General features: G+C 37.7%; 1 protein-coding gene across 2 annotated transcripts in view; it reads left to right on the top strand.

The window, feature by feature from the left end:
• The window catches only part of CFAP54 (cilia and flagella associated protein 54), a 279,565-nt gene that overhangs the window by 223,877 nt on the left and 31,640 nt on the right, over positions 1-24,048 (top strand). For both annotated transcript variants that reach the window (XM_029955764.1, XM_029955763.1), the window contains 7 exons: positions 5,832-6,005; positions 7,540-7,780; positions 9,135-9,181; positions 10,937-10,946; positions 11,112-11,119; positions 11,524-11,612; positions 23,061-23,170. In XM_029955764.1, the coding sequence (XP_029811624.1) occupies positions 5,832-6,005; positions 7,540-7,780; positions 9,135-9,181; positions 10,937-10,946; positions 11,112-11,119; positions 11,524-11,612; positions 23,061-23,170 (679 nt within the window). The remainder of the gene's footprint in view (positions 1-5,831; positions 6,006-7,539; positions 7,781-9,134; positions 9,182-10,936; positions 10,947-11,111; positions 11,120-11,523; positions 11,613-23,060; positions 23,171-24,048) is intronic.

The following is a 24,048-nucleotide window of genomic DNA, read 5'->3' as shown; positions in this document are numbered from 1 at the left end:
AACCAGACGACTCTGCTGTTGTGATGTGAAAGAAACCACAGGCAAGATGTAAATCAATGGACATGGCTGTGTTCCACTGACGCTGTAGTTATGAACACTGACAGTTGAATTTCATAAAACTTTGACATTTCACAAAATATTCTTCTGCTTTTTATCAGCCTCTTAAAAATATGAAAACCATTCTTAGCTTTTAGGTCATACATTAATGTGGATAGGCTTAATTAGGCCCATGAACTATAGTTTAACAACCCCTAGAAAAGGTGAATAGAAGTCTCCTATTATTACTCTCATTTTATTTCTTTTCTTATAGCTATAATATTTGTTTTTTTTAATTGTTGTTACTGTTACTTAAGGTATGAATATTCTCTTTAACTTAAATATATACATATATATATAAACATATGTATATATATATAAACATATATGTATATATTTAAGTGTATTTATTTACTTAGAGCGAACCAAGCAGGGGAGGAACAGAGAGAGAGGCAGAGAGAGAATCCCAAGCGGGCTCTGCGCTGTGCATAGCCTGATACGGGGCTTGAACTCACAAACTTCATTCAGGATCATAACTTGAAAAACCAAGAGTTGGATGCTTAACTGACTGAGCTACTCGGGTGCCCAACATATAAATATTCTTAACTATCATATCTTTATTGTGAATTAGACGCTGTAACATTAATAAAGACTCCACTTTTGTTTCACTTAGTGCTTTTTGGCCAGAATGCTAGCTTATCTGATAGTAGTTTCACAAATATTCCTTTTTTTGTTTGTTTAACATTTTTCTAGTACACATTTGTCCATTTTTTATTTTCAACCTTTCTCAATAATCTTATTTTAAATATGCCTCTTAAATAGAACATAGAATTGGGTTTCCTTTGTTTTAAAACTTGATAGGGGTTTTTTTTGGTGATAGGCAACTTTAGCCAATTTTAATTAATTGACATGAAAGGTAACTTTGGCATTATTTTGTATCATTTTACAATATGTATGTAAAAATTAGGAAAAAAGCAATAAAATAAACTTTTAATTTCAGGGATAAAACAATAAACTGTTAGCAAACTTAGGAAAATTACAGTAAAAAAAAGAACCCTACAAATGATAAATGATAAGAGGAAAGTAATCACTGATATTGAGAAATTCAATTATTAGAGTTTTTTTGTTTAGCTCTAAGCAAATAAATTTGAAAAACTTTGTAAAATATATAATTTTGGAGAAAAACATGATTTACCCAAAATTACTTCAAAACACATTATATAAAAAACTAGGCAAATCTATTACTATAGAAGAAATAAAGTTACATTAGTAATTAAGACTAAAAAATTAAAGCTTATTAAGTTTAAAGAATAGTAATAAGTCTATTACAAGATTAAAAATCTCTTTGGTATCTTGCTTAGTAAAAGATAGCTAGACTCTTATACCTACTTCTGCAGTCAGTCTAAGATAAAATTTTGGTTGAAATATGTGACGAAAACCTAGCCTCACATAGATATGTTAGAGAAAAAAATGGAAGATTATTTTAAGAGTCTTTTCAGATAATTGTGGATATTTTTCTTTGGTACCAAACCAACACTGGGTAAGTGGTAGTTTCTAAAGGTTAGTTCTGATGTGGACTATGAAGCAGTATCATTGAACTTTTTGCACCCTGTACATTAAGATACATTGGTCTGGATCTTTAACTCATGCATAATTTTGTAACATCGTGCAGTAGGCATTTGGAAAACAGTGACTCCCTGGGTTATGTAGAACTTCCAAATGTTGGTACAATTCACTGAACAATTTTTAAAAGTCAAAATTTTAAGATATCACTGCTATTCTTATCAGAAAAGTCTAAGTATTGGGAATCTCATGGTGGCATAAACAAATTTTCCAAAATTCTCTGTTTTTACTGAAATTTTTGAATTTTATCATTGACAGCAAATGCTGTCAGTTGTTTTCCTTGAATTCCTACTACTTTTATTTGTGAGAAAGTGTTTGCCACATATGTAAGTCTGAAAACAGTTTGTCTCCTCAGTTTTTCCGTGGACAGGCAGCAGCAGAACAGTGCATTCTGTTTGCCCCTTAGTCACGGAAGTGCTTTTCCTCAAGACGGCCACTGCACGTCCGTATGAAGCAGAAATATTTTATGTGTGCTTCCCACATTACCTCACACAGTATGAAAAAGACATGTACTTGAGGGTCAGTAGTTAATGACATTAATTTTGTTGCTTTATCAGGGACATTCTTAAATGAAACTGGCATTTTAATTTATTCACTTTACAGTGAGTGCATGACAATGAAAAATGCAAGAACTACTAGTATATTTGGTATCACTGCCTTCCTAGGTTTGTGCTAAGGCACCACTGGTTTATTTACATCAAATATCAGCTCAGTTATTCCAGGATAAACCACTGGATTCAGAAAGGTTATTCAACACTGTGCATATTTCACTTGCATTACTGCTAGTCATTCACATACAAGGAGATCTTTGAATAGTTGGTGCTGATGCTATCAAATATAAACAAAACTGCATGTCCAACAATATCTGTAGATTTGAGCATTTGTAAGGTGAAGGTATGACTCTGCAGATGAGTTATTAATTAATTAATTAATTTACTTATTTATTTAGAATAAGAGAGAGGGGCAGAGGGGGAGAGAGAATCTTAAGCAGGCTCTATGCTCAATCTCACAACCATGAGTTCATGACCTGAGCCAAAATTAAGAGTCAGATGCTTAACTGACTGAGTCACCCAGGTGCCCCTGCAGCTACATTTTTAATTCAACAAGTTATTTTATTATTGGAAAGTGCTAGAATTTGTTTACTGATTTTTCAAACCAGTGGAGATTATTGCAAACAAGACATTTTGGTCTTAGACTTCAGGATATGTATTCAGCTGTGGCAACTTATTAGTCTGTAGGCTTTTGTGTGCATTTCTGTAGCCAGCACAATAGGATAACCTACTGTATATGATGCTTCACCAACTTTTTCTTTTGTAGTTTGAAAAGCTTTAACAATGACTTTCTTTGGCTTTTAAAGAGTTTACCACATACACGTTCCAAGTGTTCTGTTCCTTTTTCTTTAAATTATGAACCATGGCTCCAAAGTTGCCTCCACTTAGCTGGCACCGTAACACTGTTTTTTTTTTTTTTCATTTTTTTCCCATAATATTTTATTGTCAAATTGTTTTCCATACAACACCCAGTGCTCTTCCCCTTAAGTGCCCTCCACCATCACCACCACCTTAAAAAGTGCAACTCAGGGAGCCTGGGTGGCTCAGTTGGTTGAGCATCTACTTCGGCTCAGGTCATGGTCTTGTAGTTTGTGGATTCAAGCTCCACGTTGGGCTCTGCGCTGACACCTCAGAGCCTGGAGCCTGCTTTGGATCCTGTGTCTCCCTCTCTCTCTACCTCTCCCCTGCTCATGATCTGTCTCTTTCTGTCTCTCAAAAATCAATAAATGTTAAAAAAAATTAACAAAAAAGTGCAACTCACCATCAAAAAGTATATATTGCTATTTTTTTCTGAGATTTCTATCGCAGTGTTATCTTTCATCTTCATTGTGTCCTCTACTTGGTGACAGATATTTTGGGCATGATTCATGAATCTTGTGGTTTTGGGTTTAGCTCTTACCTGATTTACTGAAAATAGAACCTTTTTATTCTGCTAGTGGTATTTTTTGATTATACAAATTTCATGATTTTAATGTCCAACTTATAAATCTTTTATGTTTTATATTTTATGTATTCAGCTTTAGAAATCTTTTTATTTGCAAGAATTATAAAGATACCCTCCTATCTTCACCATCTATTTTTACATTTCACATTGAGATCACTTAGATTCACTTAGAATCTCTTCTTGATACGGTGTGAGGCTGAAGTCAAGATTAACTTTTTTTCCATATCATATACGATTACCCCAGAACCATGTATTGAAAGATGAACCTTCTTCCCAACATTGCTGCATCACATCTGTTGTAAATCAAGTGCCCAAATACATGGAGTGAGAAAGAAAGGGAGATGGAAAGGCAGAAAGAGAGCAAGCTGAGAGAATCAATATGTTCCTATATTTATTTCATCAAAGAAATGACTTCTGTTTATTTCAAAGAATAGACTTCTGTTTATTTAGTCAACAAAATTAATGTAAACATATTTTGCAAGACCAAAAGGAGAGACGAGTGTTCACACAAAAAGGCTTACTATGTTCCAAAAGCAGTGTGAATGAAAAAGATCTAGGCCTAGATGTAAAAAGAAATTTCAAATCACTAAAAATAATGAGGAGTTCATTAAAAACATTGCAGAGTAAGGAAGAGGGTCAAATACAGAGGAATAAGCATCCGACTAGCATCAGGCTTCTCACCAGCGATGACAGATACTAGAAAGCAGTAGAGCAAGGCCTTCAGGGTTTTCAGGAAAAATTAGCTGGACCGTCAGTCAAGCGTGAAGGCCTCATAAGGACTCAAATGGTAGGCACCCCTCTTTTGGTGAACTTTTTAAAAGTAAGTTACTAACACGTGTACCTTAGCACACAAGGCTGCAAACAAAAAAGTATATGTGAGATAGAGAAAAAAGGAAGGCAGAAAAGAAGGAAGGAAATGAGGACTAGATAAAGGTTTTCACGGTACTTCAAAAGTACTGAGAATGCTTTGTTTGCTAAACTGGGTGGTAAGTACATGGGGGTTCATCTTATTATTCAAGAAAACACGCGTGGACCATTAACTACAGAAGATTCTATTCATCGTTCCTCCCTTCCTTCCAAGAGGCAACCACTATTTTAATAAAATGCTATATATATATATATTTGTGTGTGTATGTATGTACATAAATAATACGAAATATTTCTTTGGTTTTTTTCAACTGCATACAAATGGTAGTACACTCTATGTATATGTTTACTCTATGTAGTGTTAACTCAGTACATGTTGTCAAGATCAATCCAGGACCACCCTTAACGTGCCCATTTTAAAGATAAGAAAATTAAAACCCAGGAAGTAAAAAACCCAGAGAGACCTACAGTACAGAGAGGGTCAAATCACACAGTAGTGAGAAGTACATCCAGAATTCGAACTGAGACATTACACAGTACTTTCTGCTTTATAGATCTAATTAATCATTTTACATGCCATCAAATGAATAGACTTCTGTTTATTTTTCCAAGTTTCCATTTTTTCATATTACAACCGTGTTGTCATGAATGTCTTACACAAGAGCCCTCATACACTTATGTGAGTATCCACATTTTTAATTGTATTCGATCCTGCCAGACTGCTTTCCCTAGAAGTTGCTCTCACAAGTAGTATATGAGAGTTCTGGCTTCCTCACACTATTACCAGTATTTATTTTTTCAGATGTTAATATCTATCAATTACTGGGGGGGGGGGTGGAAAATGATATTTCATTTTAATTTGCATTTTTCTGATTTTTAGTGATGCTAAAATGTTGTCTATTTGAGTCTCCCTTTCTATGAGTTGACTGTTGAAATTCTTTGCCCACTTTACTGTTGGACTCTTTTTCTTTATTGATTGGTGGAGAGGGCTCCATCTCATGAACTGTGAGATCATGACCTGAACCGAAATCAAGAGTAGGACACTTAACTGACTGGGCCACTGAGGTGTCCTGAGAAAAACAATTCATACATGCTATAAATCTTTTTTCTCAGTCAATGATTTGTCTTTTAACTTTGCATTTGGTGTCTTTAATCATACAAAAGTATTTTTTAATGGGAATGTAGTCCCATGTGTCAATCTTTCCTTAGTGGGTTATGATTTATTTTTCTTACATATGGTTATTTTTCAAGGATGGCATAGTATTTGCCTTACAAACTTTTTTCATTTAGTATTATTTTTTTACTTTCAGATAACTACCAAGTGGTGTTTCAGACTGCCTGTACATTGTCTCATCAAAATGATGGCACATGTGACAACACAGAGGCTAGAAAAAAGACTCAGACTCAAGTGGATATTACATGGATTCTTCTACTGCGCTACTATATTCATCTGCAAAGGATTAATAATATGAACAAACTGCTAGGTAGGTTGTTGATGTGTTCAGAAAGAACACATTTCTTTCTAGTTCTTGTTCAAGTCATGTTTCTTCAAATTTTAAAGTACTTTTGACATCTTTTTGAGTGAGCTCTCATCAGAAGATGAAAATTTTAGCAGATCTTAAGCTGAGATACACAGATCTTTGAGGAGGATAGTTTTCCAGTGTAACTGACTTCCTTTGACGTTGTATATACTTTATTTATTTCCCATATTTAAAAATGTTATTGTAAAAAGGCATCCAGGGGCTTCCCAGGACTGCCAACATGGCCCATGGCTCAAAACAGTTAAGAATCAGAATGATCATAATATGACAGCTTATAAAATGAACACGGTAAAATATTCGCTTTAAGGAGAGAGTGTTCCTATATTCAGTATGTAAAAGAGAAGAAATATATGCTCCCGTTAGGATACTTAGCTCCATTACACTGTTTTGTTCAGTTTTTTGTTGTATCATCTAATGCTGTCTGAAAAGCATCCCGAAAACCTGGTATCATCTACTTCGTGTCAGTCCTTCTTGTGTTTGGGACAGTGTGTGTTGTGTTGTATCTGTGCCCATGACACTGGTGATTCAGTGTTGTTCATCAGTGCAAACAGTCGGAAAAGACAGTTTGACCCATGTCAGGACCCAGGGATGAAGGAGCCAGCAGAGCAAACAGGCTGAGTCACAGAGTGGCTAGGGACAGTTACCAGGAGCTAGCAGGGGGATAGACAAGCACTCAGAAAGTGTCAGGTGAGTGCATCGGGAGAAGGTGAGAATAATAGAAGTTCAATGGCAAAGGATGCGGAAGTGAGCCCGTGCTGCACTCACTGATTGACAATCCCTGCTCCACATCAGCCCGCCTTACCTCGGACTTCACCTGCTGGCACTTGCCACATCAAGCACCACATTTTACTGCTTTTCTGCTCTGGGCTTTTCCTCAGCCTCCTGAGCCTTGGCCAGCCCACTGTCCAGACAGCGCAAAGTGCCCAGGGATTCTGCACATCTGAGGGTGACCTTCAGCTAATGAGGCAGGGAACGGTAGCCACCATTCCAGCTTCCCAGGCCCAGACACTTCCGCATGTTCTTTTCCAGAAGGCCTTCAGCAGGACTGAGCCCTTATTGTCCACAGATGCAGCCCATTCATTACCTTACTCTCATTGGCTCTTTTCTCCGTCGCACTTTTTTCGTTCTCTTACTTATGCTCCTTGAGAACACTGCTCAGATAAATTACCCATGACTCAATTCTTGCTTTAAGATCTTTTTTTGAAGTGAGTCCCAAAGAAGACAACTAGATAGAATATTTTGCATTGTCAAGACTTAGAACTTCAAGCAATACCCTCACACCCTTCTGAGATTTTCTTTCATTCCTTTGGCAAAAAGCAATTCCATTAGCGTATAAGCTTGAAAGTGGAGGAATCACGTTGGCAGCCACTCGCTGAGGTGCTGTGATTTACAGGGACGGTGGCTAATGAGCAAATACCAACAGTACTGAGACCATTCTGTTATCTAACCTGACTTTAAATTGTTTTTCTTCCTTAAGCATCTCCAAAACCAGGATCTGGAATTTCTTTGCCAGATGATACACTTCTCACATCCATTTTCAACTCTGGGCTGATACTGCGCCAAAAGGAAATGCATTTCTTCCTTAAAAGATTTTTACAGCTGTATTCTTCCTCTTGTATTGATGAATTTCCAAAAGAACTATGGCAAGAAGTGAAAAATATACTTTTCTCAGAAAAAACCTTATATAACTCAGTCAAGGTACTGTTTTCAAACATTATGTATTTTTATAAAACTTCTTAGAATCATTGTTATATTTCTGAAGGAAGCATACTTGAGAAAGTTTAAGTGGACATAGTATATGGTAAATTTCCAATATGTATTTGTGAAATGAATAAATTAGGTCATTTGCATAGAATTCTTTCCAAACAAAAAAGTATCAATCATTTATTTTGAATTATCTTGACTTTGGACTTCACCATATAGTGCTTCCATTTTTATGATTATACACTTGCCCATACCAGACATGTCCATATTTCTGTCCCAGAGAAGTGACCTGAAAATGTGATTTCTTCCAAATAGAGAACCTTTGCTTATCCTATCCTGCTAGATTGTTGGGTAGACAATAATGAGTTTTGTAAGTTTATTTATTTATTTTGAGAGAGAGAGAACAGGGTAGGGGCAGGGAGAGAGGGAGAGAGAATCTTAAGTAGGTTCTGCTCTGTCAGAGTGGAACCCAGTGTGGGGCTCGAACCCACAAACCATGAAATCATGACCTGAGCCAAAACCAAGAGGTGGACACTTAACCAACCAAGTCACCCAGGCACCCCCGTGAGATGCTGGCATGCCTAATACTCAACACCCCCATTTCCTCCCAGATTATAAATCACTTGGAAAATAAAAGAGTAAGAGTTTGAGATTTAAAAATACCCACCCTTATGAATCATAAAGTTAATATTGTTGGATATGGGTTATATTTTACTGGTAAGTGGCCTTCCTAATAGTGAACAGCAAAGTAGCCAGATTTTTTTTTTTTTATCAATTCAGCTATATTCGTATGTTTGTTTGGTTGGTTTGGTCATTACAGGCCCCCTTAAAATCTGTGTGGAAACAGACCTCTTTAAAATCTGTTGCATGAAGAAGCAGTTCACTCTCTACAAACCACTCTCTCCCAAGAAGAAAGAGCGTAACTATGCATATCCAAAATTTCTTTTTTCCCAAATTCACCAATCAAGTAGCTCTCCAGCTGAGGAGCGTGACAAGAGGCAGAAAGACCCAGAACATACTGCTAGTGTCCGGCCCTCTGCTGGGAAGGAAGCAGCAGGAGTGGGATGAAATCATTTCCATCTAACACCAGATCCTGATTCACCCCTCCATAGATGGTGACTACCTTTGGGGTTTACTGCCATGTATCCCAGATGCCTCTGGTGTTTTGACATAGGAGGCAGAGAATGAGAAGGTTGAGAACTACAGTTTTAGTGAATGTGTTCGTGTGACTCTTTTGTAAAAGTCTGGAAAATAATCACGTGGCTTCTTAAATACTCTTCTGAAAGGAAGGAGCTCTGGTTGAGTGCTTTACTATCAAGGAGAGCCTCCGAGTACCCGTTTCCTAAGCATGATGCTCCAAGGGGACAGCCTTGAATACATTGTAAATACACGTGGCATTTCTAATAGCAGCTGTGGTATCCAAGATTGTTGGACCCTGTTTGCTCTTTTTTTAAAAAATATAATTAGTATAACATTCTCCCGGAACAGTCAGCTCTGGAGATCACGGGCTCTCGCCTGGCAGGTGCAAGCCACCTAATCATGTGTTCGTTTCACTGGGGTAGACGGCTAACGAGCACAGAGCCTTTGGATTAAAAAAAATAAACTGCAAGCTTGGCTGCTTTTTATAATAACATTTTTGAGCTTTTAATCACTCAGGAGGCTATTTCAATCAAACTCCTTCCCTAATTTGATACTTAATCCCGCTTTCCCCCCACAAAAATGTAGGTGTCTTTCCAGAGTGATCATTGCTAGGTGACTCGCTCATCAGTTGTATGTGTTTGCATGTTGTTAGGTCTGTTGATGCATCGTGATGGCAAAACAAAGATGCCAAACAAATTACATTAAAAATTCCAAGAAAAAAGGATATGATTAAAATTATGCACAATGCTATGTCATTCATGTTTAGACTGGTTATAAGGTCAAATATTTGGCTAATAAAGTGATTTGTTGTTTATGGAACTGTGGCAAACAAGAATTCTTCTGGTAGGGCTTTCATTCCTTTTAAAGAATATATCAAACATATAAAAATATTCAATGCATAGTCCATCAATTAATATATATAATTAATTCCATTAGCAACTAGATTTTATTTTTTTAAGGATAATGGAAAATTAAATGCCTATTTTGATATTGACTTGTTATAATTTACCATTACTAGACCATCATGTTGGTAAATGCTGTATATATTGAATAGTAAATATTGCTTATCATTTTTCTCTGTTTAGTTATTAAATGTGAATTCATTGCTAAAATAGTTGTCTATTACATAGTTGTACCTCTGAAAAATACTCAGATATGAAAAAATATGAGTTATTATTTTTTGAATCAATTATTTACCTAAATTTTTGGTGACATAGAATTAATGTTAGTTTAGCACTTGTAAATGATTATTCAAACCTAATAGTCCTGCTTATTGTTCATTTTGGTCATGGTTTTAGTATCATAGTGCTAATAGGCAAGGATTCTGGCTTATAGTCTTTTATGATAGTCTCTAGACATTTCTGAAAAGTTTGCATCTTTAATATTACCTTTCAGCCATGACATATTTTTTCTTTTATCTAGACAACTTGAAAGGTCAGTGTCTTTATTTCTCTTTTTATTTTATTTTGAAGACTTTCATTGACAGTCTTATATCTTGAATAAGCTCATAAATAATGGGAGGTACAAAGCCTTATGGAAACACTGGGCATTTCTTACATGTTCCCCTTGGTCAACAAGCCTTAAGATACCTTAGATTCAAATGTTAAGTAGAAGAATTGCTTCCCAGCTACCATGCTATCATCTTGGGAAAAACAACTTAATTTTGAAAAGAGTTTGTACTCCATTAAAGAGGGACTTTTTTAGATTTGAGGTGTTATTATCACTAATATTATCTCTCTGGCTAGGCTGCTATTTTTTTAGTAGCAACCATGCTTTGCTTTCTCTGCTACTTCAAAAAAATAAAATAATTTATGAACTTGCCAATTGCATTCATCTTCCTTGAAAACTCCTGATTCAGGAAGTAAGTTCCATCAAAGAAACTAGGCCCAGATTCTCCAAGACTGAATTTACAAATCAGCCACATTCATGTAAAGAGAGAATGAGAGAAATTGATTTTATTTTACAGTAAAACCTGTCTTATTTTGCATATGTAAAAGAAAGGCAATGTAAAAGAAAATGCTATTGGAAAGTAGATATTAAGTTATAATCACACTTTCAGTTTATTCACCACTGAATAAATGAGGAAAAACAAGTAGATGTTCTTAGAATCTAAGGTGAACTTGAGACTGAAATGATAGCATTGACATTTTCCTCTCTAGATCTTTCCTTGAGGAGACTCTCCAAAAATGGACGACATTTGTTGAGTCCCATAGGTTTAGAAGCATATTTTTCTGTAGGAGAATCTTCTCTGTGGTAATCAAGGACAGTATTTGTTTGTTTAAGATTTTTATTTTTAAGTTATCTCTACATTTACTATGAGGTTTGAACTTAAAACCCGGAGATCAAGAGTCACCTCTTCTACCAATGAGCCAGCCAGGTACTCCTTAGGGACAGTTTTCAAAACTAAACCCATAAAACAAACTAAGACAATTCCCAGAGTTTTATAGTGTAGCCAATACTGAATGGTTTTTGAATAAATGTTTTAACTATTGAATGAATTTATTACCAGCAATTAAACTGTTTTTGATTGTTCCCCAGTTATGTCATGACAGTGTTCCATACTCCAATTCATCATTAAAGCTCTCTGACAGCCCATCTTCAGAAGATATGTCATCAGATATGAACATACAAGATTTAAACAAAGAGCTTTGCTTTCAATGGTACATTCCTCCTCTAGAAAGACCCCCAAAGGAAACAGAACCTATGGTATGTAATATAATCACAAAGTTAAATCATATTTAGATATAGAATTTAACTTGACCATTACAATGTGAAAATAGAGCACATTATCTTGCCATATAGATGAAAATATATAGCAGTATAGAATCTGTATTGTCTAGTAGAGTGAATCTGAAAGTAACTAAGAAATTAGGAAAGTCTGATTCAAGTTGATCATTTTCCTTTTTCCTGATTTTCAAGGAAACTTTCCAGTGTGTCACCATAATACATAATATTTAACTTTTTTTGTAGTCATTCCTTATCACATTAAGGAAGTTTTCTTCTCACTTTGCTAAGAATTTTTATCATAAATCTTGTACTACATCTATAAAAATGATTTTATGATTTTTCTGTTTTAATATATTAATTGACTTTTAAAAAGTTTTTTAAAATTTTCTTTATTCAAGAGAGAGCAAGCAGGGGAGAGGGGCAGAGTGGGAGAGAGGGAGAATCCAAGTAGGCTGCGCACTCAGCACAGAGCCTGACAGGGGGCTCAATCCCAACACACTGGGATTATGACCCGAGCTGAAATCAAGATGTGGAAGTTCAACCAACTGACCCACCAAGGCGCCCCAATTCCCAACAGTTAGAGGCACTTGAACTAATGTACTAAAGACCAGAGTTGGTATCAGTTCTGATTGGGTCAATATCTGTTCTAATGGTTTGTGCCTGTGTCAAATCAAGTTTTAAATATTTTGACTATCATCCCTGTTTATAGAACATTGGGGTTATTTCTTCTTGAGTCAGGTTTAAGTTGCTTTCTCTAAAAACTTTTTCATCTTATTTAAAACTTCTCTCATACTTCTAAGCTCTCTGATGTATTTGTATTGAAGTGTGTCTTTTTATTTCTTACAGTTGTGGTTTGTATTTTACTTGATCACTGTCACCAGAGGGCCCTCATTAGTTAATTTTATTTCAGTAATCATATCTTTCTTCTACTTGTTTTTGGTGTGTGTGTGGAAGGGGGGAAGGGGGCTTATTCTGTTCCTAACCTTTGACTTATTGAGATAAATGTCTGGATTCATATTTAGTCCTTCCTTTCCTAACGTATGTATTTTAAGACTATGAGTTTCTCTAAACATTGCTTTGGTTTTATCCCACAAGTTTTTTTTCTTAATGTTTATTTTTGAGAGATAGAGACAGAGAGCAAGCGGGGGAGGGACAGAAAAAGAGGGGGAGACACAATCTCAAACGGGCTTCAGGCTCTAAGATGTCAACATAGAGCCTGATGCGGGACTTGGACTCAGGAACGGTGAGATCATGACCTAGGCCAAAGTCAGACGCTCAACCGACTGAGCCACCCAGGTGCCCCTCACAAGTTTTTATTATAGTATCATTATTATCATTCAGTTAAAAACATAGACTCTAGAGCCAAACTACCTGGGTTGGAATCCCAGCTCTGTCACTTAATAATTTTGTTATCTTCAGTAGATTAGTTAACTTGTCTGTATCATAGTCATACTCATCTTTACTTTGAGATAATTATATAAATGTCTAACTTGAATAAGTAGCATTTTCATTTATTATTATCTGAAATTATTTTATTTTTAATTTTTTTAGTCTTTATTTTTGAGAGAGAGATGGAATGTGAGTGGGGAAAGGTCAGAGAGAGAAGGAAACACAGAATTCAAAGCAAGCTCCAGGCTCCAAGCTGTCAGCACAGAGCCTGACTTGGGCTCGAACCCATGAACCATGAGATCATGACCTGAGCCGAAGTCAGATGCTTAACCAACTGAGTCACCCAGGTGCCCCTGAAATTATTTAAAATTGTTATGTTTTAAGTTTAATAACTTCAAATATACATGCAATACACTGGTTAAACATTATTTTAAAACTCCTTTTAAAGATTAGCAACAATATCTTCTTATAGATAGATACTATAACCACATCGTGCAGAAAAGAGAGTAAACTGTGCCTTACCAGCAGAATTTAAATGCATAGCAAATAGGAGAGAAAAACTTACACTGCCTCTAAATCTCCTTTACAAATTTATGTCACACATATCACTTCTTGTTTTAATTGTATTATTTTTATCTGCACCTAACTCTCACCATATCTTTATTCATATCAGTGTCCTTATGCATGGAGAGACATGTGCACTAGGGCTAATTGGGGAGCAAGAGGACATGGGGCAAGTATTTAGAAGCAATTTAATATAAATCCCTGAACAGTTGGAGATAGAACAGTGATTCACATTCTAGGAAGATCTTGATGAGGAGTCAGGCTTTTAAAAATGGAACATTTGGTCACTACAGCCGTTTGCTGAGGGATCTTCCAATACAGAATTCCTTTGACTGCTGTCTCTGAGAAGAGCCTCGGGCTTTCCCCCATAAAACAGTTGCCATATAGTTTTGCCCTGTTCAGCATTTTCATTTACTTTTTGCCTCCTGTGTTGGTCTACCCTTGCACTTTCCGGCTCTTGAGTGCCGTCCCCTCTAGCTGTGCCTCTGGTAGCTTCTTCTGCTCCTTGACCCATGTGACCCTGTCAGATCCTGAAACCTCCTGGGTCTACCTCTCTTTGCTCTCAGGCACACTTCTCCCATCGGCCTCTTCATTCTGTGTGCTTAGGCTGACAACCTGCTGCTAACTCTTGGTCAATTTTATCTCTCTTTCTACTCCTACAAAAAGAGAACTTTAACTTATCACTCCCTAGGAACCTTTAAAGTTTCTTCTCTTGTTTTGAAAGTGCTCTCCTTCCCAGGCTTTCCAAGTCAAGTCCTTGCCAGATATTCTGTGGACATTTAAAAATAATAAATCTGTGTAGTCTCTTTTGGGGGATTTAGTACAGCAGTTTTTAAACTGTGGTTCCAAGAATACTAATGGACCATGGAATCAGTAATTGTATGGGTCTTGAGTAGTATTTTTCAAAAGAAATTTAAAAATATCAGAATGTATTATATACCGCAAGTGAAAATGTTTTCTGAAATTTGTATTTCATGATGTTGTTAAAAAAATTTCTCAGATCTACTGATCTTCAGCATATGTCTGCATTCATTTACTTGATGGCAAGAGAAACAACCGAGTGATAAGAGTGTATCCATTCAGAGAGGATATGGATACAAAAAGATTACCTAGTTGGCAAACGGAATGTTTACCTAAGAAGCTAGTTCTAAAAAATGAGGAAGAAAGTAAAAAGTTCATTTTGCAAGGTCATAGAAATATCACATTCATATCAATCTGAGATAGCATGATCTGTGAAGCTAATGTTACGAGTGCATGTGTGGCTGATGATTAGAGTAACAGGGTTTCATCCATCAGTGATTGTGTCTGACAATTAACATGGAAACATGCTAGCGTCAGACAGAGATTACAAGGAGATCACCGGCTAACAAATGATGATTTACACAGGTTGCCTGAGTGATTTTCTTATGCCATAAGCAAAGACACAAGAACACACAGTTTTCCCATTTCTTAGTTTGGGGACATTTGTTCCCTCTTTGATAATAAATATGTAATATTTGTGAAGTTAATATAAGCAAAACATCTATAATATACTAAACTCAACATTCACTATTGTTATTATCTTGTAATTTCATAAGCTGTAGTTGCTAACATAAATTTCAATTAAAAAGTTGGGAAACACTGACTTGAATGGACTAGATCTCCTCAGACCTAAGATTTTATCTTTTTCAGAGATTACGCTGAAATGTGTTGGATGACTTAACTATTGGTGTATTTGGGGGCACCTAGGTGGCTCAGTCGGTTGGTATGTGACTCTTGATTTCGGCTCAGGTAATGATCTCACAGTTCCTGAGATTGAGCCCCATGTTGGGCTCAGCATTGAAAGTGGAGCCTGCTTGGGATTCTTTCTCTCCCTCATTCTCTGCCTCTCCCCTGCTCATGCTTTCTCTCTCTTAAAATAAATTAATAAATTTTAAAATAAATATTGGTGTATTTGAACATTTATCTACTCATTACCTTAGGTATTCAGCGTAGAGTTCTGTGTTGAATAAACTGGCTTGAAGCTTATGAAATTACAAGATAATAACAATAGTGAATGTAGCCTTTAGTATATTATAGATGTTTTGCTTATATTCACAACAACTCTATGAGGTGACTACTTGTACTAGCCTCATTTTATAGAAGAGGAAACTGAAGCACGATGGAGGAATGCTAGTCAGCAAGGAATCGGGATTGGAGCAATCCGATTCCAAGGCTGCACTCCCAAGCATGGTACTTTGTTGAGTCCTCAGACAGTGGTCCTGGTTTGCAAGCTTCTAGCCTCTGGACAGGACGGTGATGAAAATTAATATCTGACCTAGGGAGTTTCCAGGGACTTAGACTAAGGTTAAAAATGCAAGTTACAGGCCATCTGGGTGGCTCAGTTGGTTAAGTGTCCAGCTTTGGCTCCGGTCATGATCTCACGGTTCATGGGTTCAAGCCCCACATCGGGCTCTGTGCTGACAGCTAGCTCAGAGCCTGGAGCCTGCTTCGGATTCTGTATCTCCCTCTCTCTCTCTCTGACCATCCCCTGCTTACACTGTCTCTCTCTGTCTCTCAAAAAAAAATGCAAGTTAATGTCATTTGATTCACCTACTCAGTCCTCTTCAGTTAATCTAGTATCTGAAGCAGAAATGCCAGTAGAAGCTAAGGATGCTGGTGGCAACAAAGTAAAAATCCTAGGACTAGGGAGTCTGACACAAAATTTTTAGATAATTCGAAGGGCTAAATATGTCCACAATATATGCCACAATACTCTTTAGGGTTAAGTTTATAACTCAGAAAAGTTTAACTTAAAAAAAAGCTTATTTATTTTGAGAGAGAGAGAATAAGAGAGAAGGAGCACATGTGCATGCAAGCAGGGGAGGGGCCAGAGAGGGAAAGAGAGAGAATCCCAAGCATACTCTGTGCTGTGAGCACAGAGCCCAACATGGGGCTCCATGCCATGAACTGTGAGATCGTGACCTGAGCCGAAACCAAGAGTCAAGCACTCAGCTGAGCCACCCAGATGCCCTGGAAAAGTTAACTTCTTAAGTACAGGGGTAGAAATTGTATTATCCTGTTTAACAAAATTATCTTCAGTAGAATATAGTAGAAACACATTATAAGCTCTTCACTGGAATATTATTACACACACTAAGCATCTTTTGGACAATTTCAGTATCTTCTAGAGACAGACACTAAAGAAGCTCCCAGGGGCAATCATGTTAATGAACCTCCCAGACACAGGCTTTAAAAATAGTTGTGAAGAATGGCTGAGAGGTTTATAATACAGCTAAGCTTAAAAAGGTGTAACCACTGGGTGGCACAGTTGGTTGAGCATTTGATTCTTGATTTTGGCTCAGCTCATGATTTCATGGTTTGTGGGATCAAGCCCAGTGTTGGGCTCTTCACTGACAGCATGGAGCCTGCTTGGGATTCTTTCTCTGACCCTACCCTGCTCATGCTCACTCTCTCTCTCTCTCTCTCTCTCTCTCTCTCTCTCTCTCTCTCAATAAGTAAACATTTTTTAAAAGAATATATTGTAGGAACTTTTGTTTTATTATACCTCATCTTCTTGCTATTTTTTACAATCCCTAGTTCCCAGTAGGGTGTCCTGGATTCCAAGCCAGCCTAGGTTCAGAATGAGACTTGAATTATTATTACTTGATTAGACTGAAGGAATGCAACTCAGCGCCAGTAGGGAGGAGGGGCAGTAAAGAATCAGTAGCAGGACCTTTCTTTCACCTCTGAGACCTAATTTGAGGAAATCAAACTACTACAAAGGCTATTGTGTTGAGTTTAGCTAGGCAGTTCAAGGCATGGTACTCAGAGGCCACAGAAGATTTAGGCAGACGAGCATGATCAATGCAAGAAGAGAAGTCAAGCAAAGCACTGAAAACCAAGACTCCATGTGTCAAGTGAAAACACAAAGTTGTATAGAACCTGAAGAGTTCTTGGAGATAAGATCTAGTCAGTGCAGAAGCCCAGCCAGTCTGGGAACAAGACAAATGGAGCTGCTGCTCCTGTCTGGAGATCTTTAAAGCCCTAATATGAGCCAGACTATATTTTGTGGTCCCAAACAAGCAGACTGTGCATTCAAGACAAGTTTAGTCCTTGAGGATACCAGAGGAAGAGTTAGGATTCTTGGGAAAACTACCAAGTCATAGTAAACACAGAACCTCAGAGTTGTCAGTGTGGATGTCAGGAATGCTGTAACTCAGAGCTTCCCTCTGGAGGTGCCCTGGATTCTCGGTCTTGTTGCTCAAGTGACTAATGAGAGCCTCGTGCTGCAGATGAGACCCAAAAGTACACTCTGCTTCTGGGAGCTGGGAAAGACAAAGGCTGCATAAATGAAGCAGGGACTGGCATCTGATCATCAAGAACCAGCAGTGCTGGCATCCCCTGGAAGCTCACTAGAAATGCAGCATCTCAGGTCTTCAGACCAACTGCATTTTATTAATGTCTCTCAAGTAATGTATGCATACTTAAGTTTGAGAAACACTGGGTTAGGCCAGTGTTGCCAATGCACCTCCCAGCTCTAATGATGATTCTCCAACAAGCTATTCTATTGCCGACTTATATAGTAGGCTCCACTGAAAGCTTCTCTGACTTCCCTTGGTACCGCCCAAGTCAAATTTCAGAACTGAAAAGAAACTAAAAGAACATCTATTTGGTGCTTTCATTTTACAGATGAAGAAGCCAAGTCCCATATGGGTACAGTGACTTGACCAATGCTGTAACTTATTAGTGACAAAAACATAAATGAGAACCTGAGTCTTCTAGTTCTTCATATGGATTTCTTTGTAACATGCATATAACAGCTGCTTTCTAACAAATTAATAAAACCTTGATTGAGTGCACATTATATGCCAGGTGTTTTGTTAGGTGATTAAGATACCAGCATGTGGAAGTTATGAATCAACTCCATCTAGTAAAGGAGGGGCTCTTTTTTCAGTCATTCCTGGGCTCTAAGGGGTTCCCCATTCAAGACAATTTTAGATATAGTATTTCTCAGTGTTTTTCAAGTCCACAACACTTCTTTACCATTGAAAAGCAAGTCTTTGTAAAAGTGAGTAAGGGAATATTGGAAATTTCATTGTGGGCATATTTTCTCCTGCAGAATCCAATCCTGAGTATGCAGGGTTTTATAGTGATGCTTATCCCTGAAGAGTGAGGACAAGTTTGAAATAGAACTAAGCACGTGGATTTTATGGGGACAGCCAGGGAGGTCAGATACGAAGCTGGCTTGGGGTTAGCAGTGGGTCTAAAAGAATATGGAGAATGAGGTACCAAGCAAGGTAAGGTGAGGAGCCAGGAGTGGTCATATGGCTCACAGTGACAACAGTGATGCTCTACACACTTCATGTTGACTCACCGAATCTTCACAGGGTCCATGAGGATGGAGATGACCACATCTCCATTTTACAAATGAGGAAGTAGAGGCCAAGATCACACAGCCAGTGAGTCGGGGAAGCAAACCCAGGCACTCTGGCTCCAAAGCCCAGGCTCACAGCACATAGATGCAAGTGAGTTTAGAATTTTATTGTGTAACTACTGCCTTATTTTACCCAAGTCCGTTTTGCTTTCAGACTGTTATACTTTGAAATTAGTTGTGCCACACTCAGTTAGAAAAGGCTTTAAAATTGCATTGCAAAGCCATTGATAAGTGTCAGCCTGAGGAGGGAGAAAGTCATTTTCATTATTGGGGGTTAAATATAAAGTATGTTATCTATTTAAATTTTTCTATGAACACACTGTGGGGAACTTCATTAACTCTTAAGAGATGTAATGAAAATTTCAGAAATATGAAGATATTAATTAACATGTAGCAGGTGCTGCAAGCACTCCTAAAAAAAGTACAAGATGTCACTCCTGTCCACAGGGACTTTGTATGCTACCCCAGGAGTCAAGGTTAACAAACACAAAACAAGAGCAAACACCATAAGACAGACTAATCTCTCTGGGACTCATTTCATTTTCATTTCAGAAATGTTTCATCAAATTTACCATAGTTTGAAAAACCAAATGTGAAAGACTTTTAATGAATAAAAAGAGCATTTCTCTCTCTGTCTAGCTGTCCAGATCCTTGAATCCCACCATCAGATGCAATTACTTTAAATTCTCAGGTGTGTCTGTATTATTGGGTTCCTACCCGCCCCCAATACGTCTTAATTACATGCTCACCTGATAATTCCTTTACTGATCAACCTCACCTACAACTATGGAAGATGAAAACTAATGTCAACCTTCTCTTCTCTTCCACACATTCTCCTAAGTGAATTCTTTTTTAAAGTTTATTTATTTATTGACAAGACAAGGGTGGGGGAGAAAATCCCAAGCAGTCTCTGCGCTGTCACAAACCATGAGATCATGACCTGAGCTAGAATCTAGAGTTGGGCATCTAACCGACTGAGTCACCCGGGTGCCCTTCTCCTAAATGAGTTCTATCAAAATTATTAAATCCAGAGCCAGTGTTTACATTATGACTGTGTAAATATCACTCACAGCTGAGCCAAATAAGGTACTGTTTCCTTTCTTCCTGACTTGTATCCTGAAGAAAAAAATTGCCTTATTTTTGTTTAACTTAGTGTTCTCTGTAGTTTAGAATCTCCCATTCTTCCTAAACTTTCAGAGAGCTATACAACTTCTCTACACATAAACTCATGTTTATCTTCATTCTTCAGAGACATGCTCCAAACTGGATTGACTGCTCTCATGGTTCAGATATCATCATCAGAGCCCATTCACCATCCTCCTGAGAATTCCTTCATCTCTTTTTGAGATCGGTTCTCTGAGTCCCATGTTTCTCTCTATCTTGACTTTCTTTCCTGTTGAATGGACACATATTCCAGCTTCCTAACAAAGGTTGTGTTGGCAGTTCTGATTATTCAAAGAACACACCATGTAATATATTCCACAAAGTATATTCATGGATGATTTTGGTAAAGGATAAGGCATGGAAGGATTAAGAAAGCTCAGATACCCATTAGAGAGACCCAAGATGTCTGGGAGCAGTTGCCAGGGTCCTCACTCAGTTGCATAGGACACACTTTATCTACAGATCACGAACCACCAAAATATGGTAAGATATCTTGGTCTCAAGAAGATTGATGTCTTATCTGAGGAGGTGTCTTTCATATCTCTCTATTCATGTAGTCAAAATCATGTGTGGGAACACTCAGTGACAGAAATGAAGAGGACAATAGAATCCAGATGCAAATCATCAATATGTACATTTCTACAAAAAAATGCTGACAAGATGGCACAGGCTGCCCCCTGGTGTGCTTCAGAATCAAGGACAGGACTGCATTAGTCACTGTGTAGTACATTTGATTCGACTTTGGCCAAGGGCCAATACCATGACTACAGTCCCCTGAGATGTCAACCAGTTGCAGCAGATTGACTGAGATTGACCTTGTACTTACACAGGATATGAGAAGACCTTGAATGCCTAACACAAAGTCATCATTGTAATGCTGACTTCATTATTTTCTAGGCATAAAATTCTAGGTTGAAGATTATTTTCTCTCAAAGCATGGGAGACGTTGCTCTATTGTCTCTGGCAATCCTGCATTGCTCTTAAGCCTGGTCCCATTCTGATATCTCCTTCTTTCTTTTGATTTTTTTTCCTGTGAAAGCTGTGGGGATCTTCTTTCTGTCCTCTGTGTTCTTAAATTCCGTGGTGAACCTTGGTGTGGGTCTGTCATCCATCATGCCCCTTTCAGCCTGGAAAGTATATCCTTCAGTGCAAGAAGAATGTTTTTCTTTGATAATTTCCTCCCTTTGATTATCTCTGTACTTTCTGGAATTATTATTCAGATATTGAATTTGTCAGATTGACTATTTTTCTCATCCTTTCTCCCCTATTATCTATGTTTTAAAATTTAGGTTTACTTCTGGGGAGATATATTCAATTTTATATTTCAGACCTCTTATTATTTAGTTGTTGTGATCATATTTTTTTAGTTCTTAAGAGCTCTTTCTTGTTCTTTGTTCATTTTAACAGTGCTGTGTTCTTGATTCACAGATGAAATATTGTCTTTATTCTCTCTGAAGTTACCAATTATGGTTTCATTGAAGTTCTCTTCTGCTCTCTGTCTTATATCTGATTCTTCAAGTTCCTTTCTTATGTCAGATTTGGTCTCTACCTTTCGTTTCATGTCTAGTGACCCTTAGCAATCCATTCATTTGTGAAGGTGCTACAGGGTGTGTCAGGTCAGACTTATTGATTTATGGGCCTCATTGTAGGGTAACTGCAGGAGCCCGCAGTTTCATTGCAGGATACTGAAATGTCAGGATCTGTAGGCCCTTTCTCTTTGTCTGGTCAGTTTCCTCAAAGAGGATCCTTTTCAACTTCTGTCTGGTTTCCTATATCCTGAGCAGGGGCTGCAATGGGGTACGGGCTGTCTCTTGTTCAGAACACAGACTTTCACTAAATTCCCATGTTTTCCGTTCTGCATCTTACCCTGTACCTAGTGTCCCTGAGAACAGATCTCTGATTTAACCTCAGCAGAGGAAAATGGAAGTAAATTTGGCCAGAGAGGAGGAAAGGGAAGTAGGGAAATCCCCTGGTTGCATGGGCTCAGGGAAGGCATAGGAGGGAAGAATATTGCCAGTTCCCAAGCCTTTCTGCATTCTCCATCGTGGTTGCTGTTGGCAACCCCTCTGAAGATAGTTAGGACACAGCCTTTCCTCTTTTCTGAGTTTCCCAACACTCTTCTGAGCAACTTCTGTTCTTCAGTGTGTTGCTAACATCTCTTGTCTTCTTTGCCTCCTCTCTTATTGTCTGTCTTTGTGGATTTACTCCTTCCTAAAAAAATCCCTGTACTCTTATTTTAGCTTGATTATTAAAGAAACAGAGATAAATGCATGCACTTAATTAGTTGGTTTTGACTGACAGTTCTGGGCTTCAGCTTTCTCATATCTAAAATGAGGGATTTAGACCAGATCCATTCTAAGGTTCTATGAATCTCAAGTTCTGTGAACAGAACTGTAAATAAGTGCTATAAGGTGTTGACTTTAAGGATCATCAAAATTCAAACAGCAGGGAAATTAACAGAGCATGAGTCATTAGGAGAAGTTCCATATTAGAGACGGGGAACAGAGAGTTGTGCGTAGGTTGAATAAACAGAGGAGTAAGGGAGCAGCGTGAGGCACAGAAGCAGCTATGACCCTGGATGAGAAAGGTGCATATTGAGAAGTAATGAGAAATCAGGTTGGATATTCACCAGGCACACATTTCCTACTTGTAGAGAGCCTCCGAAGATTGAGATTTAAACTCAATAATTGGAGTAAGAAATGACACTCTTCAAAAATAATATAATATTCTCAAATGGCATTTCTTCTCACCTCATAAACTCTGTACAATTCTTGTTGGAATCATTCCTCTTACAAGTGAATTGAAAAACAATTGTTTTCTCTTTCAAAGAAAAACTTAAAAAAATTAATGATATTATTTTGAGGCGAAGTGTAATCTTAATCTCACGTTCTATTTGTTTTTTGATTCTATTATAGGTTTTATTGTTGTATGCATATAACATGAGGCCTCAGAATATTTCAGATACTGTGCCTCCTAGCGCTTACAGCAGTGTCTATGCTGGTTCTTTCTGGGTCCCACTGAACAGGCAAGTAATGATAGATTTCCTGCAACTCTGCTGATATTTTCTTTAGAACAGGCTGTGTTAGTAATGGTCAAGGTAAGTTACAGGAGAACTTTTAGAAGACATTTTTGGAAGAATCTTCCTTTTATTTAGGGGAGTATGACATTGTAGTGGTTAAGAGTATGAATTCTGAGTCTAAAGCCTGCTTTGGGCCAAATACCAATCATATCCCTTATTAACTCTGCAACCTTGAGCTTGTTACTTAACCTCTGTGCCTCAGTCTCTCCATCAGTGAAGTGGGAATAACAATAATAGTACTGAAGGTTGTGGAGAAACAGATCCTGACAATTGATAAGGATTATAGAGAGTACAAGGATATATATATAATATTTTGCCTATAATTTGGGGCATATTTAACTTTTTTTAAATGCTTTTTTATTTTTGAGAGAGAGACAGAGCACGAGTCGGGGAGAGAGAGAGAGGAAGACACAGAATCCAAAGCAGGCTCCAGGTTCGGAGCTGTCCGCACAGAGCCCACCACGGGGCTTGAACTCACAAGCCGTGAGACCATGACCTGAGCCGAAGCTGGCTGCTTAATCTACTGAGCCACCCAGGCGCTCCTAATTTGGGGCATATTTTAAAAATTGCGTGTAGCTCTGTACTGGGTTGCAAAACTATGGACAAACCCCACGACCCCTGTTGTCCCACCCTTCCCCTGTGGCCAGGCCTATTTTACACTGTTCCCTGCTTCAAAAGCCTCCGCTTCATGCAGCTGTTTTCTTTCCTCTCCATCAGGGCTGATCTCTAACTTTTGCTCATGCCTGGTTTCTCTCTTTTCCTGTTTCACTTGACCAAATTCCTAGTTTGGTTTTTAATTTTTTTCACTGCTTACTTGATTTAGT

This window comes from Suricata suricatta, chromosome 10, assembly GCF_006229205.1.
Source record: "Suricata suricatta isolate VVHF042 chromosome 10, meerkat_22Aug2017_6uvM2_HiC, whole genome shotgun sequence".
In the NCBI taxonomy this organism is placed as follows: Eukaryota; Metazoa; Chordata; class Mammalia; order Carnivora; family Herpestidae; genus Suricata; species Suricata suricatta.
Note: the sequence above shows the minus strand (reverse complement) of the source record. Positions and strands in the feature narration are given on the sequence as shown.